General features: G+C 41.8%; 1 protein-coding gene and 1 long non-coding RNA gene across 2 annotated transcripts in view; one reads left to right on the top strand and one right to left on the bottom strand.

Moving 5' to 3' along the window:
- Nucleotides 1-5,212, bottom strand: part of IPO5 (importin 5) — a 42,975-nt gene extending 37,763 nt beyond the window's left edge. Inside the window, exons 1-2 of the mRNA XM_061361075.1 lie at nucleotides 4,936-5,212; nucleotides 265-345 (exon numbers count right to left, since the gene is read on the bottom strand). Coding sequence (XP_061217059.1) covers nucleotides 265-345; nucleotides 4,936-5,202 — 348 coding nt within the window. The 5' untranslated portion in view covers nucleotides 5,203-5,212. The remainder of the gene's footprint in view (nucleotides 1-264; nucleotides 346-4,935) is intronic.
- Nucleotides 5,213-5,544: 332 nt separating this feature from the next.
- LOC133216433 (uncharacterized) lies at nucleotides 5,545-12,675 on the top strand. Its single transcript, XR_009726635.1, has 3 exons — nucleotides 5,545-5,636; nucleotides 9,146-9,297; nucleotides 10,785-12,675. It is a non-coding gene; the product is annotated as an uncharacterized LOC133216433 (long non-coding RNA).
- The last annotated feature ends 6,949 nt before the right edge of the window (nucleotides 12,676-19,624 follow it).

A 19,624-nucleotide genomic window follows, 5' to 3' on the forward strand; every position in this document is an offset into this window, starting at 1 on the left:
AACCAGAAAACAATGGGCATCTAAGCAGATATTTATGAAAGACTACATCTGAAGCTAAGTATCCTCCATCAAAAAGTCTCAGCTACTAAACTTGACGTGCACCAACTAGATGAGCGGTTCCTCTACAAATGTAAATTAAGATGATTCAGTTAATGCCCAGCTTGTTTATTTATCCCCAAATGACCAGCACTGATCTCTTGCCCCGCTTTTTCAAATTCTCTTGAAAAAAAAATAATGCAAGATTCAAAGATTATTGAGACATACCTCCTCAGCAGCAGCAGTATTCCTGATTGCTTGTAGGAGAAATGTGATCTTAGATTGACCTGGAATATTCTCATATGTCTCCTGCATAAAAAGAGATGCAGCTTATTGTAAACAATTACTAGAAAGCATGTGTTAAACACTAACATGAATTGACTTTCCTTTTAAAACAACTTTACAACAGTTAATAGAACATAACATAGAAAAAAAATAAACCTAACAAAATTATCTGTCCTGTTTTAAAATCACAAGTAAAGTTTTAGCTACCTAATAAGACCTGACACATTGGAATGCTCTGTATATGCACTACTGGCCACTGAAAAGATGAGTTAAGAAACAGAATCACAAAATGGTTTGGGTTAGAAAGTATCTTAAGATCACCTAGTTCCAGCCCTCCTGCTCTGAGCAGGGACCCCTCTCACTAGACCATGTCACTCAAGCCCTGTCCAGTGTGGCCTTAAACACTGCCAGGGATGGAGCATTCACAACTTCCTTGGAAAGCCTGTTCCAGTGTCTCACCACTCTCACAGTAAAGGATTTCCTCCTTACATTCAGTCTGAATCTCCCGTTTAAATTTGAAGTACAACATATGAGGAAGACACATCCTCCTGAGAAACCATCGTAGCTTCTATCACATAGAAGCATTAAGACCTTTGGAAGCCTGAAACTGAACTAAGACCAACAGGTTAATAAACACTGACAAAAGTATAGGCCAAAAAAAGTGTTTAGCTCTTTTTTTGAACCCTTTACAGCCTTTGCATTTGTCATGTGGCAGTCACACATCTCAACTATATATCTGGAATAAGAACTTTACATTTCTAAATTACTGCCGGAATTTCAGAGTGACTATTTACTCTTCTTACAGAAACCCTCTTAATAAAATGGGAAGTTTAATGAGAAGTTTAGTTACACTGTCTTACACACTTCTGCTGTGCAGTACACTTGCTGTGGCTTTGTAAATTAGATTGTTATTTAGAAACTAGAGTGAACGCATGCAAAATACCTTTTCCTACCCAAAACATGGCATGTGTGAGCATCTTAAAACTATAAATACTTGTTTCTAATATACAAAGCCTATGTGGGTAACAGCAAGCTGAAGAGCAACCACTTGAAACATTCAGAAATAGTTCTACAGTTACTGACTCTGAAAGAGTTATTTTTTGTGAATACAGTTTTGAAGATAAATTACTCCACCCTCCAAATATTCACTATCCCAGCCTCCAGGAACAAGCCTACTATAATTTAGTCAGTTCCATGCCTGCCTACTTCACATTCTTACCATTTTAGCAGCTCTTTCAAACATTCTAGCAAATTTACACACCCTGCAAATATACCTGCTTCTTTCAGTAAAGCGGTTTCCCCATCACACACTTAATATTAAACATCATCTTCTTCCATCTTCTGTCCCTGTTTCCTAGTAGGCCTTGTTCATGGAGTCAGTTCTTACTTCATATTCCCTGTAGTTACTAATGTATGCTCATAGTCCACGAGATTCTGAATCCCCAATGAATCTCTGCATTTAATCTAATCATTTCATGAAGACTGCAAAATTAAATGAGGTTTAGGGTCAGAACAGAAAATCTTCTCAGCTTCACCATTTCCATGAATGTATGTATTTATATTGTACTATTATCTACAGATATAAAGACATACAGAGAAATAAGGAGGTTTCTTAAAGGCCCAGCATGGACCTGAAGCTACGATTTTGTGGACAACTGAAGCACTGTAAAAGCTGGCTTCTCTTATGCCAATTTTGGTAATAGCGAAATTCTATTTTGAGTTGTTTAGACTCACTACAAATGGCAGAAAGCTATCCATTTGTTCACCGACATGATTCTGTCAGTTCAGTAAACCAGATTCAGAGATGTTAAAGAGCACTAGGGCACGGTAGGCAAAAGGAACACATGGCCAAGACCAGAAACTCCCCCATGTGCTGGTGGAGAACTACATTGCCGACTTCTCCCACCTTACTACCACCCTTGGCTACAACCCTAACCATGTACCTGGATCCTGCCACATCTTCACTCTATTCTTTTAGCTATTAGTTCCCCAGCTACCTTATCCAGAGGTACAAGTTTCTCACACAGCATGACCAACTTTCCAAATACATGCAAGCAAATATCTATTATCTACTCTTAGTACTCATGTTATTCTAAACTTGAGAAATGTATATTAAAGAGCATAAAATCACCAAGACAAAAGTTTCTTTACTAGAAGGTAAGAGAAAGACAGGCTTTTAAAGTGAACAAAGTTCCAGTATTTTTAATGGGAGATAATATTAATTAACCAGGTTTCAGCAAGCTGGTCAGAATAAGTTATGAGCGTGCTAACACATACATAGCTCCATATACATAAATACTTAAATAAAAGCAGGTTTTAGGTGACTGGACTTTCCTTCCCCAAAATTTTTTCTTTTTACAGCTTTCACTACATGCCCACTCAAACAGGGTATGACTCTATACGTCCATTAAGTCTAGTGCTCAACAGAACATCCCTCATCCGTTTCAGTGACCAGACCTACTAGAAATAACCCAAGTCTGTCTCCTTCAGTTCCTGTCCATCCATTGCTCTTTATCAGTGGCTTTCATTAGACACAAATTAAAACCCATTATTCAATCTACCTGCAGTGATTTGAATCCCTGTGGTATTCAAAATTGCTTTCCAACAGTAAGTACACTATAAAAAAACCGAACAGACTACACAGATGCTTAAGATCAAATGAGTATGATTTTAACAAGCAGACTGCTCTTCACAGTTGACGAATGAGAGACAACCGGCATAATCTGAAAAAAAAGCAGGTTCAGACTGGGTAGAGTTTCAGACCCTTTGCACTAAGAAGCCAATCAAGCAGGAGCGGGTTGCTCAGAGAGCTTGTGCAGCCTCCATTCTTGGAGGTTTCCAAGACCCAGCGGGACAAAGCCTCAAGTGACCTGGTCTGACCTGATAGCTGACACTGCTTTGAGCAGGAGATTTGCACTGCAGACCTCCTGAGGACCCTTCCACTCTGAATGGTCCTAAACCATAAAATGATTTGCAATACACCTTGAACATATGCAAAAAACAATGTCAGATTCAGTGTAGCTAAATAAGTAAAAGTTACACTACTCGCTTGTATACAAAAACAATGTACTTGAAAAGTCTGGTAATCTATCATGACAATTAAGTTTTCTTATTCTAACTGACCACAGTGCATATGCAGCTACAAAGATAAAAACCCTCCAAACTCTATTCCAAGCAGGTTTCTGACCAGCTGTAAGAATCTAGATTTCAGATTTCTTTTCCAAGAATGTTTTCTTTCACAGACATTATGACATAGCTAATAAATTTACTTCGTCATGATTTTAATAAAGTCCAGAAAGTTAAAAGAAATGTTCTTCTGTTACATGCTGCCAGCTGAGAAGAGAAAGAAACTCAGCTCCCAGGGAATGGCCTCTGTTATAGTTCTATGTTCAGGAATGTGGAAATAATTCTTGCTGCTTCTCTAGAAAGTATCTGTGGTAATCGATATTTAACTTTGCTAGCTTTCTACAAATGTATGTCTCCCCTCCTTCTCATTCCCAAATTATATTTTGGACATTTTCACTGCACCATCAGAAACAACGCTTTTTATTCTTCACCAAACAATGCACTGAACTCTGCTGACCGCTGAAGTGATGAGAGTGATAAAAGACCCGATGCAGCCATGCAGTGGGAATTCATGCTAAACCTAGACGCTAGTATTTAATTCAATGGGAGATTCCCCACTAGGCTTGACAATGGAGTCTTAAGCATGACAGAGAGAAAGAATTAACGTGGCTTAGCCATCACAAAGCATTTCAGCTGAAATAACACATCTGAAAAGTTCTGCTGATAACAGAGAAGCTCAGTATATTGAAAACGCTTATTTTGGTGAAATATTTCTTAGCTGACGAAACACTTGAATACACGTAAGTTCAAAACCAAGCTATCGGCTGGCAACAGAAGAAAACCTCAGCGGGCCGGGGGAAGGCTGCGGCCCCGCTCTTGCCCCAGCCGGGGACAGGCCCCCGGGGTAGCACAAACCCTCTGCGAGGGCCGCTTCGGGAAGCGGCTACACGTGCAGCCGCCGGCCGGGGCCAGGCCGAGTGCTTCGATCACGCTCCTCCGAGCTCCGCACCCACGGAGGGCAGACACCCCACTCACCCCTCCCGAGCCAGCGAGGGCCGGCCCCGCTACCCGTCTGACCTCCCCTTCCCGGCAGAGCCGGGGCTGCGCTCAGCCACGCCGGCCAGCCAGGACAGAGCCAGCCTAGGCCCTGTCTCGCCATGGGAAATCGCTGGAAGCAGCCCCCAGGGCCCTGCACCGCGAGGAGCGCGGGGCCGGAGCGACCGGGCGGTGCCAGACACGCCGGAGGAGGGGGAGCGAGACCCCTCAGGCCCTCACGCGCGCCAGCGGTCAGAGCACTCGCCAACGACCGCAACAGCCCCCGGTGAGAAGAATCGCCCAGCTGCTCCCCGGAGAGCCGGCGTCAACGGACGGTGGCAGGCCCGGGCCGCCCCAGCAGCAGCTGGTGCCGCTGCTCACACGTGGGGCTCTGCCGGCCCCGCCGCCTCCCTACCCCCCTCCGCCCGTAAACCTTCTCCCTCCCTCCGATAAGGTCCGGAGGTCTGACAGGCCGGCTTGTCGGCCAGGGCCGTCGCGAGGCGCAGCCATTACCTCAGCCTGCTTGCGGACCGCATTGTCTGGACTGAGCAGGTTACCCAGGAGAAGGTAGAACTGCTCCTGCTCCGCCGCCGCCATTGCTGCGAAAGGAAAAGAGAGAGAGGGAGGCCGGCCGGGCGGGGACAGGGAGGCGGGGAGGGGGAATGCCAGCCCCCCCGCCCGCCGACTGAGAGGGAGAGAGGGCGGAACCACCGCCACGCTCCGCTCCCGGCTCTCCGCCCTGGGGCTGGCTGCGCCGGCCGTGCTCGCGAGCCCGCCCATTGGCTGCGGCGCACGGAGCCTCGCCCGATTCGCTGGCCTTCCCAGTGACGTCCTGGAGACTCAGGGCCGGGGTCGGGAGAGGGGGAGTGGAGAGTGACTGTACAACCGTCCCTGAATGGCCGTTCGTCTCCTCTTGCCTCATTGGTACACCTGCGGCACGGAGGCGGGAAATGCGGCGAAAGGCATTCTCATTGGTGGGTGGCTGTGGCAATCTCGGCAGGATTGGTCAGAGGCGCGGTCAGGCGGCGTGGGCAAGGAGGGGTTGTGCCGGGATTGCCGAGCTGGGGCAGGGCTGTGGGGGAAGGGAGGGAAAGCGCGGGAGATCGTAAGGCGTCTGCCGCCGCCACGCCACGCCCCTTTCCCGCTCCTCCTCGCTGAAGTGCGGTGACCCGGCGCCGTGACCCACCCGGACCAGGGCTGCGGGGCGGCAGTGCGTGGGGTGTGTGAGGTGGTCTTGGGTTCGCGGGAGAAACCGTTCACCACACATCACACATTAAAATCACAGAATCAGCTAGGTTGGAAGACCTTTAAGTTGAAGTGTTAACCCAGCACTGCCAAGCCCAGCACTAAACCTGTCACCGAGGGCCTCATCTACACGGTTTTTGAACACTTCCAAGGACGGTGACTCCACCACTGCCCTGGGCAGCCTGTTCCAATGCCTGAGCACCCTCTTTGTGAAGAATTTTTTCCCAGTATCTAATCTAAACCTCCCTTGGTGCAGCTTGAGGCCATTACCTCTTGTCATATCACTTGTTACTTGGAAGATCGACCTCCACGTCACTACAACCTCCTTTCAGGTAGCTGTAGTGCACTAAGGTCCTCCCTGAGCCTTCTCCACACCAAAGATCCCCAGTTTCCTCAGCCATGCCTCGTAAGGCTTGTCTCTCACAACACTTGTGGAAAAGATGTGTGATATGAGGAGTTTCACTGATACATTCAAGTAGCAGGTGCATGTATGGGTCCAAGGCATAAAGATGTGGGATACAACCCTTTTATATATGTATACAGGCATAGGTTCATATGGGTCTACATCAAGCTCTGCTTTCAATGAGTCCAACACCCCTCACATACCTCCACATCTGTTTCCACGCTCGTGTGATTTGGTCGAAGCCACATCAGTTCTCAAACAGCAGTCCGCAGCACGCTATGTTCAGGAATTCCAAGTATACGACTGAAAAGCTAATTAGCATTCTCTGCTCACACAGAGTCGCAGGTTCACAGTGTGCATGGTGAGAGGCTCTGAACCTCCCCCGCTCACTGGTTGAGGCCTTTCTGCCTCGAGGGCTACTAACTCGGAGCGCTCCGTACCGTGTGGCTGCGAGGCAGTGACTGGCCGCATGTGGTGCCGTCGGGGTAGGCACTACCGCTGGGGCGTGGCCGGGGGACGCAAGCGCTCTGGGAGAGGGAGGGAGCAGCCAGTGAGCTGGTGGGAGACCGAAGTGGCTTCTTGCTTGGGTTGAGGATTGCAGGCAGAGCTAGAGCATGGTTTTAAGCTGACTGAAAGCTCGGAAGGACCAAAAGTGGAGATGAATGACGAAAGCAAGCGTCCTTTTTAATGTGAAGTGCTCTTCTGGAAATGCCCTCAGATGCCAGCTGTGTGGATTAGGTGTTTACAGCTTGTCACATGTTCTGGAGGGCCTTTTGGATGGGATCTTGAAATAAGCACAACTTCCCTGCTTTTCTGTCACCTGTGGTTTGTATGAACTTTAATGACATTGCTGTATGCTTTCCCTGTGTAAACAAATAAATGTATTTGCTTTCATCTTAACTTGTCTTAACGGTGATTTCACCATAAATCTGTAGTAGGATTGCGAGCTAAAGAATGCAGTAGCTGGTAGGGGTTGGAGAGAGAATGTAAACCGTCAGATGCAGAAGACTGTTTTTTTGCTCATGCTGTTTTTTCCATCTGTAATTGTGAGGAATGGGTTGTTACATAAAAACTGTCTCTGAGAAACAAATAGGCAAATGGAATCAGTAATTTACCAAAAACCTAAAAAACAGTTGCAAAATAGACTTTCGAGTACCAGTGTTGAAAGTCAAAGTCAGAGCTCCCTTGGAAAGGGAAGGCAGGAGCAACCTGATGCAATTTGTTAGAGCAAGCCTAGCAAGAGTGTCTCTTTATGTATGTGTGTTTCCATTCCTCTGTTTATAATGATTATAAAACTTGGGTTGTATAATGCTCTAGGAGTGCATTTGAATACATGTCACCCTGGAATTCAAGACATTGAAGCAAGCATCTTCAGCAGGTTTGAGAAGAGCCTGCTGGTTAACCCACCAGATCAATGCTGCTCTGCTTCAAATCCTAAGAGTTTGATGAAAACAGATTAAAAAGTTCACTTAGGTAAAAAGTAATTAAGTAGTAGTCATTGAAATGGCTAATGACCTTAATGACAAGACACGTGTCAGTCATTAAGCTGCCCATTAAGCTTCCCATGCAAGTTAGACCCTACAGATTTGAAAAGCTGCTGCATCTGTAAAGAAGCTTTGAACAATATGTACACCTGGGAAGAGGGGTCCCAGGCTTCCCCCAATGCTGAATTGACTCGCTGGATGTCAAATATCCTTTGGAGGGCATCAGACTCAGGGAATTTTGCTCCATCCAGAAAGCAGAATCTTTAGGAGCTTCAACATAAATCTGGGAGCAGTTTCTGACCAGGTATACCTCATAGAGTTCATACTAACCTTACCAGAGACCACCAAAGAGTGCAGATAAGTAACTACTGGAACAGGGCTCTTCCTAATGCTCATTTTACTGAAGAGTGGTAAAGTGGAAGGAGACAAGGTTTTTGAGGGATTACAGATAATAATACAGTGAGACTGTTCTTGCTGTATCATAAGACAAGGCAGGTAATTTACTGGACAGCGTGAGTGGTATCAAGGTTTACAACCTGCCCAACTTCATTAATGTGCACATGCAAATCTTGAAGGTTTGTATTCATCATTTGAGTTCAATACAACACCATATGATTTTGGTAATCTAGGAGACACTTTTGAAACAAGTGTTTGTAGATCTGCATAATTTGATGTATTGACAGCACAGAGGTTGGGAAGAATCCAAACCTCGTGGTGTTTGTATTGAAAAATCTGGATAAAGTATGAAAATATAAATCAGTTTTAGTCAATAACAGCAAAAGATGGTACGGAGAGATGTAACGACTCTTAAGATATTAAGATAAAGGCACAGGGGATTACCTTGTACCAGAAAAACACACAAAAAAATTGGTCATTCTTAGAACTGAATTCAATATTATAGAATTCAATTATTATTGAAGATTTATAGATAGCTTCAGTGGTATTGTTGCTTTTATTAGGGCAGTTTGTCAAAAGCATCCAGCTGACAAGTTGGTCTGAGCACAGCCTTGTCACAAAGGCTTTGATCAGGGTAAAGAAACCCTCTGACCCTCCCTGTGTTAGCCTAGACTACAGTAAAATGCTCGAACAACCTGCTAGTGCTTGGGATGCAAGTCCGTGGATGACACTTTTCTTGGCATGAAAAGGGAACATTGCTTTTAAAAACAGGTGCAAACATGAACAGAATTACTCCAAAATGAGTACATCACCATTGTGTTGGTTATTAGATGAAACACCATTTCCTCAATCACAAATTCAGGGTTCCCAGGGAATAAGTAGCAGTGAGATTTTTGTCAATGTCTCATAATATCCATAGCAAATGTCCTTTATCCCTAGAGGGCAAAACTTGACAACCTTAAAATGAATTCAGTATGAAAGAATGTGGTTTTGAATGAGTGAATGTTGGCAGGTCTGATTACATATTTATTTTTTTGGCAAGACTCTGCGCTCAAAGCATCTTGCCAGGCTGCACAAGAATAGGCAGATTCACAACAGTTTTCACACATTTCTATTTGTCAGCCAATATCGTTTTTATTGTATAGGGCACTTTATAAATACACAGAAAGAAAATAAAGTGATATTTTTTTCAGAGGCAATGAGCAAGGTACTGTGAAATACCTGCTGAGCTCCTGCCAAAAATTTTGCTTTTCCTACTGAAAAAGTTGAAAGCTGCCTGCTGTATCAAGATGGTAACTTAACAGCCTCCTTGCTGTCAGCTGTACTTCAGGTTTGACGTTTCATCAGGTATTATTCAGAACTAATGCAAAATCATGAACACCACTGTGGGAATGCACTACTACTATATCTAGGTCAGCTTGCCAGAATTCAAGATTCAGCTGTATTTCTTGCTCCTCCCTGAACTGATTCTGCCATACTGTTGCACAACTTCATTTCTCCTTCCAGCTTCTCTATGCGTGGGAGAAAAGAGGTTGCCAAATAGTAAAAATTCAACCCGTTTTGCTATACTGATAGAAAACCAAACTTTTCAGCAGGAATCAATTTTGCAATTGTTTATGCATTAAACAGAGCATTAATTGGTTTGGCATATTATTTGGCTTATAATTGAGAAGTCTATTGGAAGGAAGCATGTTCTGTAGGCACAGAATTATAACACAGTACATTGCCAAATTACTAAGATTTACATGCCCAAATATGTGTTGAATGTATGATTTCATTTATTCTCTGGTTTGTCTCATAAATCACTTGCTATTTTTTTGCAGATAATATATTACATTTGGCACACCTTTCTGAAAGTTCAGCTAAATATATTGCATTTGGCACACCTTTCTGAAAGTTCAGCTGCTGTTAAGCTGTTTCAACGCACCTCTGAAAGAATGTCTTCAGATCTTCAGGTTAAAGAAAATGTCAATTTAAAATTTTAAAGGTCCAGTATTAACAAGTGATTAATTGTTTGGAATTGTGACTCATTGTGAGAAACTGTTTAATGATCCATATGGGGGGGAAAAATACATGAAATTCAGTCAGTCATAATCATTTGTAAACAGATGGAAGGACATATGGACACAAGACAGGTAGAAAATTAGTTGTGATTTGGTCAAGCAATAGAGTGGCAAGACCACCAATGTACTTTTGGGTTGCTCTATCAGAAGCATGGCTTCCTGGAGTGATGATCATTGCTGTGGAAGCATCACCTCATGTGATCAGAGGAAAGTAGCAAACACCAGTGCAGACTGCAAGTTGTGGATGTGGTATTTCCATTCCCTTTGATGAAAATTGGATGTGCTTATCACAGGAAGGACTTTAACCTAGAATTAGGGACTGGGAGGATGCATTTAAAAGGAAAAGCTAGAAGAGTTAATGAGCAATTACCATGATAGATATTACAAACACAAATTACGCTGTTGAGAGTTATATCAAGTATTACATATCTTTACACATAGGCTAAATTAAAGGAAAAAATCCTTTGCCTATATTTTTGGAAGTTTTTCCTTGAACTTTATTGACCATATGCAGTCACGTATGTGAGTAACTGTGCTGTAATGTTGAGAAAAGTTCTGAAATGTATTTGCATGGAAATGTTTGTGTTAGTATTTAACACATTCTTAGCGCTTAGCTTTGTAAACTTAAATACTTTTCTAAACTATTATTAAAGGAAAAGCAAAAAATCTATTACATGAGGTTAAGATAGGACATTGTAAGGGTATGGTCTTCCCTCTGGCCTGGCTTTCCAGTGTTTCCAGTATTTGAACCTATCTCTGTCTACTCTTCAGGTACTATTCATTGGTTCCAGCTGTTAACCTGGACAAAGCCACCTCGAATGTGCTCTTGCAGAATAAAAATCCAGCTCAACAGCAGCCTATGCAAGTCTCCCTCTGATCAACATTTTTGAGAAATTTCCTTGAAAAAGACATAAAAAGCCTCTATTCAGCATATATGAACTGTGACTTCTTTTAGAGGTTGAACAGTATTTTGAAAGTGTGCTATGTTAAAATGGCTTTTTTTTTCAGAGGCAGCTTATGTCAAATAATTGCATTAAAAAATTCCCCAGCACAAATTTCAAGGCCTTCCAAGCAGGCCTATCTCAAACTAAAACTTGTACAAATTTGTTAATGAGGGCAAGCCAAAATAGTGTCTTTTAGCCCCGTTCTTTGAAATGCCTAAATGTTCTGCATGAAGTCAAAACAAAAGTGATTGACACAAACATGGAAAATTTTAGTACATGTTGTAGAAAAAGAGGTACCAGCTGAGTTTTAATCATGCTTTAATTACCTTTTCATTTATATGTAGTTGTGTCATCTCAATTCCAATGCCTTCCAGCCATTAAATTCCATTCTTGCCTGTGGTTCCTAGGCTTTCTTAGATGTATAGTATGAAGTGGCATTGGTTCCACTCAGTTGTTCTTCATTATCCGTTAGAAACTGAAAGTTGTTCCCAAAGAAAAATGAAGGTCAAATTGTTTAATTAAAAGAAGACTTGATTTTTATTTTTTAAACAGAGATGGAGACCGAGAGCAGCCTGCAAGACATTTTGAGCTCCAAAGAGTTTCAGTTTAATCTAGTTTAGATTTAATTTAGTTTTAATTGCCCTGAATACCAAACTTATCTTACAAGTCTAGAAAATACTTGATTTTAGTTCTTGTCTCTTCTAGCTTCCTAACATTACATTTCTCTAGCTCTCTTTCATCAAATAAATCTCACATGAGCTCTCTGTAGTTCAGGTATTTGTATTCCTCGTGCTTTCATTGAATTTATTTATTTGGCATCTGTGATTCTCTTTTATGCCTAAGATAGGGCACAATATTTGTCACTTCAGCCAAACTGAAAAGATACTATCAGAACTTGAACTTGCAAATATTGTTGGATCCTGTGTGCTATTTGGGAAGAAATGTATGGTATCTCCTCTCTCTTCTAATGGTTGTTTCTGTCCTTTATAGATTATGACATCTCCACCAGTCCCACCTGAAAACGTTATTAATTGTATTTTTTTAAGAAAAGCATTTCTGGTATCTCTTTGTTGTGCTGTACACCTTAATTAGCCTAAAATGTCAAGGTGCCAAGATGTTAGTTTGCATGTCAATTGCTCTTTACTACTGTAGCAGAAAAAAATAAAATTCAGTTTCTACAGCAACAAGAGTATGATTTTAGTAGTATTTACTTGTTGTATGGTTCTAACATTTACATTTTTAATATAATATGTAAATAAGTGTAAATAATACAACAGTTGGGCTTTTCTAACCAATGTGTTGAAGGGCTGCATTTCTGAAAATGCGTGTTGGACCTTTCTTTGTATGGTTCAGTAAAACATACTCCCTTTTGCTTGCCTTCTTTCAGGGGAGGAAATCGAAAAGGATAATGCAAACCATAAAAGATTTGCACACTATCATCCATTGCAAAGGGTGATGTGTCAATGGTACTTTGCCATGGAGGTATTTTTTTGTAAAAAGAAGATGAAAGACATACAGATGTTTGATGAAACTGTTAATGAAAAAGAATGATGCTTGAAACAGTTGATAAAACAACTGCCAAAGGGGAATGTCCTATTGATGGATGGTTTGTCTCTTTCAAGTAAGCTATATTGCAGGTAATAAATACTGGCAAACAGTAATGGCCATCTAAACAAAAGGTTTAGAAGCCACCATACCTCTGATAACCTTAGCAGCAAGATTTGACACAATCTCATTATAGGTAAATAAAGATCTTTCAGGGAAGATCACATTTATCTAAGTAATTTTTTTTTTGTGGGACAGGGTATTTAAATTCTGATACTTTTGGTAAATAAAGTATAATTAAATTTTTATTATTCCTAAAATCCATCTATGGCAATGGTCAAATAAAATGTTTGGGGAAAAAAAAAAAAAGTTGAATATGTTTTTTCTTTAGGATTAATGTAGGAAAATGGAGTTAAAATTATCTCCAGGGAAACATCATAAATTTGCAGAATCCCCTGCAGTTTTTTTCTTGTTTTTCTTTTTCCTCAAATTACCTTTTTTTTTTTTTTTAAAGTCTTGCTGATACAAATACTTCAATAATGTAGGGACAGACACGTTCTGTTGTTCTTAAATATTCTCAAAGGAAATCAATGACACACTGGACCAGGAAATCTTTGCCCAGATTTTTCCCCTTAGGCATGTAATGCAATATAAAGAAAAAATCTATTGGAAAAATGGGGGTGTGATGGTTTACCTCTGTGTTTTCTGTGCTTGTTATTTGGATACTGGACATGTTTCGGTCACTGTTTTGTCTGCTGTGGTTAAAGTTTCAAGTGCTGGATGTGTTATGATTGTAGAAGCCTTCCTAGGCAACCCATGTGTACCTTGGAAAGCAGGTTGTTTGGGAAAAGGGACAAAAAAGGAAACATTTGTATGACTCTTGCTGTATTTGGCCTCCTTTGGTGCCGTAGTAATAAGTAAATGTGCTTTCCTTGGGAGGACATAATTCTGCTTTGCAAAATAACAAGAAAGATCAAGGAGAAAAAAACCAATAGTGAGTATCCTTGGGAAAATTCAGTGAAAGAGGTTCCAGGTGAAAACTTAGAATTCTATTATGTTTCCTCCTGTGAGTCTGAAAGTCTCATTCCTGCCTTCTCCCCTGCATGCTTTGCCCCTGTGTGGCAGAGCATATCTCCTTATGCTGGGCACATCATCCTCTAATATCAAGCATATGCCACATGGCCATCTGAAATATCTATCAATGGGTGATGCCAAAGCATCTGAGATAGTAAACTGGTGGCCTTAGGGCAGATGCCTTTCTCCAGCCATTAAAAATAGAAGTTTGAGAGTTCCTTCCAACCTTTTGATTTCCTATGAAATGTCTGGGTTTGCTTCCCATTACAGAGAGGGTGCTGGTTTAGAAGGATTTTAAGCTGGAGTCAGTATGGCAGCTTTTGTTCTTAATTTTTAACATAATGAGTTCTTTGCTTATCATTGAAAAATATATCACCTGGAGATTATCCTGAAGTTATTTCCCAGAAGGAAACGTGCTTTCCCCAAAACAGATTAGGAATTCAAATGGACCTCTGCTTATCCTCAATCATCATAGAGTCATAGTATCATATAATAGTTTGGTTTGGAAGGGACCTTCAGAGGTCTTCTGCTCCAACCCCCTTCAATGAGCAGATATATAATGAACTAGGTATTAGGCAAGAAACCAGCATGCTGATGCAACAGCATCCTATTTAGTATGTAATGCTTCCCAGGCAGCCAGCAGCTCTGTCTTGGTTATACTGATGAGTGCTCCCACATGTCTCAGAAGTCATTTACATGCTGCAGTGCGAGTTGTCTGATGAAAGCAGCTGTTTGCGAAGTGTATGTTTCAAGAACTTTAAAATGGTTAGATCTAGAAAAGTGTGAGGGTCCAGGGGGAAGAAAAGTATTTTCTTGCTAAATCGAGGACTGCAAGATTTGTTGTGATAGATAATAGTTTGATTTCCAGGTAAAACACAGTCTAATCCCTGTGATAGCAGCAAACAGCTTTGAAGATGCAACAGGCAAGGTGTGGCTGCTTTGCCTAAGAGCACACATCTTGATGTTTTAAGTTTAAGAGAAAACTTTTGCCTGTGATTTGTCTTGAGTATTAGCCCATTTTAAAAAATATGCACAGCCTGTAGGACCAACATCCATCTGGATTCAGGTGATTACACTCTGACGGCCATCAGCATTGCCTTAGAGACATGCAGCATACTCAGCAGGAGCAGCTTCCATGCTATGGCTTGGTTCATCTCTGCTTCTAGACATCTTATGCTGTGTAAGATTTATTTCCATGCCAAAGCCACTCAAGAGTCTGTACAGCCATCTCATTATTCCCTCCAGCAATGTCACCACCTTCGTCAAAGTGCCTGTGATTGTCATCAGTTTGTCTGCTTTTTTGCAGTGCACGGCTGGTCTGATGGCAACTGGCCTCCTTCATGGTTGGCAGCAGGCTTTGGGAGCTCACAGAGAGAAATTCTGCATCATCCTGGAAGTGCATATGCATGCAGAGGGTCTGTGTTATCATGTTATCTGTGGGGAATGCTGTACCTTGCACAGCTAGAGATGCAGGCACAAGCTGCTATTGCCTGAGGGCCTTCATGATAGGGAGGAACAACTTTCCTGCTAAGCACAGAAAGATTCAACATCAAAGGTCTGGAAAAGGGCTTTTTTTTTTTTGGTTGGTTGGTTGGGTTTTTTGTTGTTGTTTTTTTTTTTTTGTGTGTGTGTGTGTTTGTTTTTTTTTGTGGAATGAACCCCAAACAATGATTTTGCACAACTGGAAAGTCTTCCAGTAAAACACTATAATCTGTGCACATATCCATGCCACACGTGAAAATCGTGCTGAGCAATTACCAGTGTATGTACTGCTTTGAGGTAAACTAAACAGCATGAAAAACATGCATGCATCTTCTGAGGGTGGTAGTGGATAATGGACAGTGTGTCAGGTGTTCAAAACTCTTGGGATCAGGATTGCTCCTCTGCACAGATATCCCCTGCCAGATCCACTTTATGTATTGCATTGACTGATGGTTGCTTTATTTGCCAAAAGAAGTACCAGTTTTATTTGCTGAATGTAATATGTAAATCTCTCTGTTTGGCATCATCAGTTTATTGGTCATGGTTTTACTAGCTTGCATGGATTGCTTGCTGCTTTGTTATGCTGCAAGAAAACTTTTTAATATGACTACCACTTCTTATTTCTTCACATTAAGTGGACAACAAATAGTGGTCAAATAAACAGTGTCATTCAATGCATGTAGTTGCACTAAGACAAATGTATTTTCAATGAACTGGAGATTGGTAGTTCTTTACAAAAAAGAAAATTAGTCATCTTAACTATCAAAATGCTATCTGAAAAAGTAAAAACAATTGCAGGCAGCTGTAATGGTAAAAGTAGAAATAGAAACAGGAATAGGATAGACTAGACTAGAGTAGACTAGACTGGACTATTTCAGTTGGAAGGGACCTACAGTGATCATTCAACTTGTCCAACTGCCTGACCGCTTCAGAGCTGACCAAAAGTTAAAGAATGCTGCTAAGGGCATTGTCCAAATGATCCTTAAACTCTGATAGGTTTGGGGAATCAGCCATCTCTCTAGGAAGGCTGTTCCAGTGTTTGACCACCCTCTAAGTAAAGAAATGCTTCCTCATGTCCAGTCTAAACCTTTCCCGATGCAGCTTTGAACCATTCCCACACATCCTACCACTTTGTACAAGGGAGAAGAGATCAGTACCTCCCTCTTCACTTTCCCCCCTCAGGAAGCTGTAGAGAGCAATGAGGTTGCCTCTCAGCCTCCTTATCTCCAAGCTAGACAAGCCCAAAGTCCTTAGTTGCTCCTTGCAGGACATTCCTTCCAGCCCTCTCACAAGCTTTGTTACCCTCCTCTGAACACATTCAAGAACCTTCACATACCTACTGCTGCAGTGCCCTTCTTGTTCCCTTTCCATGTTAATCCTTTCTGTACTTTCTGTGTGGCAGATCTCCCCATGAGGATCTGTTTGGTATTTAATTACTACAGGGTCCATACTTACTCAAAGAGCAGTAGCTGCCACCAAAGGGCAGTTCATTTTAACTGGCACTTTGATTAACCCAGGGAGCTCCTCTCTTCCTCTTTTTGTTGACAAAGCCCAGGATGATGCTTATTTCCAGGGTAGGTACACCATTTACATGGGGTGGGTCTAGATCCTCTGTCACATCCAATAGAGATGAGAGAAGGAGGTCTGCTTTCCTCCCTGCTTGCTGGCACTACCAACAGCTCTGTGACTTTCAAGAGTTGGTAGACTGGGAAGCCCTGCATGTGGAGGATTTGCCAAGGTCCTTACTCTGGCTGGGCAGCTGGAGGTGTGGCTGACCAAAGTCATGTATGCTTCTCTCTACGCTAGAAATTACAGAAATCCCACAGAGGGGTACAGTGCTGCAGAAATCAATATGTAAACCACATAAAGTGAGCAGTGTTGCTGGTGCATGTCTTTATATGAAATGCAGCAGAGGAGTCTGCTTTGACATCAGTTTGAGAAGTAGTCTGATAAAGTTGGCTCTATTGAAGTAACCACATTAAATGCTAAGAACTCCCATCTGCACAACAGGTTTGGTGTGGGTTCCTAGAAAGGGAGAAAGATGTCCTGCTGAGCACGCTCTTCTGTATTCTCTGTGGATTGAGATGCAAGTAATTGTGGTTACATGCTAAGGACCTTTTCCAAAACTCTCCTCTCCCTTTCTTTTCCAGTGAAGCAGGTTTCCTGGAATAAGCACATCATGGAAACAAATGACTTTGGTATCTACTGCATGGCTGGGCAAAGGACAACAGGAGGAGAATATATCATGAATATATCAATGTTCTACTTACCTTTTCTGTGTATCTCCATTAAATGAAAGACTGAGTCATAGTTTCCTCTGGCATCTAAGTCATGAAAAGGGGGAAAAGATACTTTCTGAGATTTCAGGGATCATAGGACCCTTTTCAGTGGTGGAAGAAACACTCCAATCTCCAAATGCTTACTTTAATCCTGTGAGAAAGAAGCAGCAACCCAGAGAACATCACATGAGGTACCAATTTGCTTCTGCATCAGCAACTACTAACCAGAATAAAGAGCTCTCTGCCAGCAGGTAAGGCCGGTTCATGGCAGTATGTGCTTACTGTTTCATTTACACTGTTGCAGGCACATCCCACAGAAGAATGAATAGGGCCAGATGTACATTTATTTCTGACAGAAAGGTATGTATGTTTTACATACATCAGCCATGCAGGAGTCCCACTGACTTCCCAGGAGACCAGAGAAGTTCAGTCTGTTGCAGAACTAGTTGCACTTTGTTTCCACTGTGAAATTAAATATAAAGAATTATCCTCAACAGTGCTTAAAATGTAATATGAACATATATTGAAATTAGGAAGTCCTTCTAACAGGCTTTCAGATCAGCCATTTACCCTGAGTTTCACATTATTTTTCCCAACACTAAGAACAGTTTTCTTTTGCTGTGTTCTGTTTTAAAAATGTCTTCTGTAACATAAAAATGAAATGTGCGTGTCCTCAAAGTTCATGTAAATGTTTGCTTCCATAAGTTTGGTACTTATGTACATTTATTTCATGGGTAAAACTACAATTTAAAGTGCTCCTTGTACTGTATCTCTACTTACTGTCATAATAGAATCCTCAAAGTAGCCAGTCACCAGAAGCATCTCTGTTCTGAATGCTTTTTAAATAATACAGCTTTGAAGTGTTTATTTTCAGAGCCATTTCAAAATGTCAAGAGAAAAGTTATTCTATCACGTTAGCTATAGTAGATAAAATACATAGCTCTATTTCCCTGTTATTTGGATGGTTTTATCGGATATATTTTGCAATATTCCTTTTAATTGGAATATCTGCTTATTCTTCATGAGAATTACTGTATGCCTCACCCCGTAATTTTCAAAGTGATATGTATTAGTGTTTTGTTGCCTGGGGCTATGATGCTGAAAATCCTTTGAATTTCTTCCTTTAAGAGAGGAAAGAGATCACCAGAGGCATTTCCTCTGAGTGCAAATAAACGGAATTAGTAACCAAACTGAGTAAAGTTTAAAAATGTAAATAGTATTAAAAGTGAATGATGTCCGACTGCATAAAAATCATACTTGTAAATAGAGTATTTTAGCTGTCCATTAAGATTCTTTTCTTCTTTGCCTGCTGTTTGTTTAAAGCAGCTGAGAGTAAGAATCTGTGAGATTAAATGCAGTTTGGATTACTCTCAACTGTTAAAAAAAGAAGATAGGTCAAATCAGAGGCAGCCGTCATCCTGCCGGAGATGACAGCCCCTGATTCTGCTCTTTGCTCCAATTAGACAGACGCAGCCTGGATAACTGCTGGGGAGTGATTTGGGATGTCAAAGCCTATGGTCTAATGAAATGCCTAAAGCAGGTTTTGTGACTGCTTGGTGTTGCATTTGTGATTTATTCAGAGGCACTGCAAATGCAAAATGAATATTGAAAGCAAACTGGTTGGCTATGGAAGTGCTTCCTAACTATTTCAGCTCTGGAGTCCCCAATGTAAAAAAGATGTGAACCTGCTTGAGTGAGTCCAGAGGAGGACCGTGAAGACAATTGGAAGGCTGGAGCACCTCTGCTATGACGACTGGCTGAGGAAGTTGGGCTTGTTCAGCCTGAGGAAGAGAGCTCTGGGGAGACCTTAGAGCAGCTTCCAGCACATAAAGGGGGCCAGCAAAAAATCTGGAGAGGTACTTCTTGAAAGGGCATGTAGGGATAAGACAAAGGGGAATGGTTTCAAACTGACAGAGGGTAGATTTAGATTAGACATTAGGAAGAAATTATTCACTCTGAGGGTAGTGAGACACTGGAACAAGTTGCCCAGAGAAGCTGTGGCTGCCCCATCCCTGGAAGTGCACAGGCTGGACAGGGCTTTGAGCACCCTTGTGCAGTGGAAGGTGTCCCTGCCCATGGCAGGGGGGTTGAAACCAGATGATCTTTAAGGTGCTTTCAAACTACAACTATTCTGTGATTCTGTTTAAAATATTGAATCACAATTCAATTAGGAAGGGCTCTCTCAAGACCATCTAGTCCAATAGGGTGCTCAAAGCAAGACTGTCTTCCAAGTTAGACCATGTGGCTGATGTGTAAATAAATACGTATGAACATGGGCCATGGGAGA

This window comes from Neopsephotus bourkii, unplaced genomic scaffold (genome assembly GCF_033783945.1).
Source record: "Neopsephotus bourkii isolate Nb327-2 ecotype Australia unplaced genomic scaffold, CSIRO-AGI_Nbou_v1 NB_1052, whole genome shotgun sequence".
NCBI lineage: Eukaryota > Metazoa > Chordata > Aves > Psittaciformes > Psittacidae > Neopsephotus > Neopsephotus bourkii.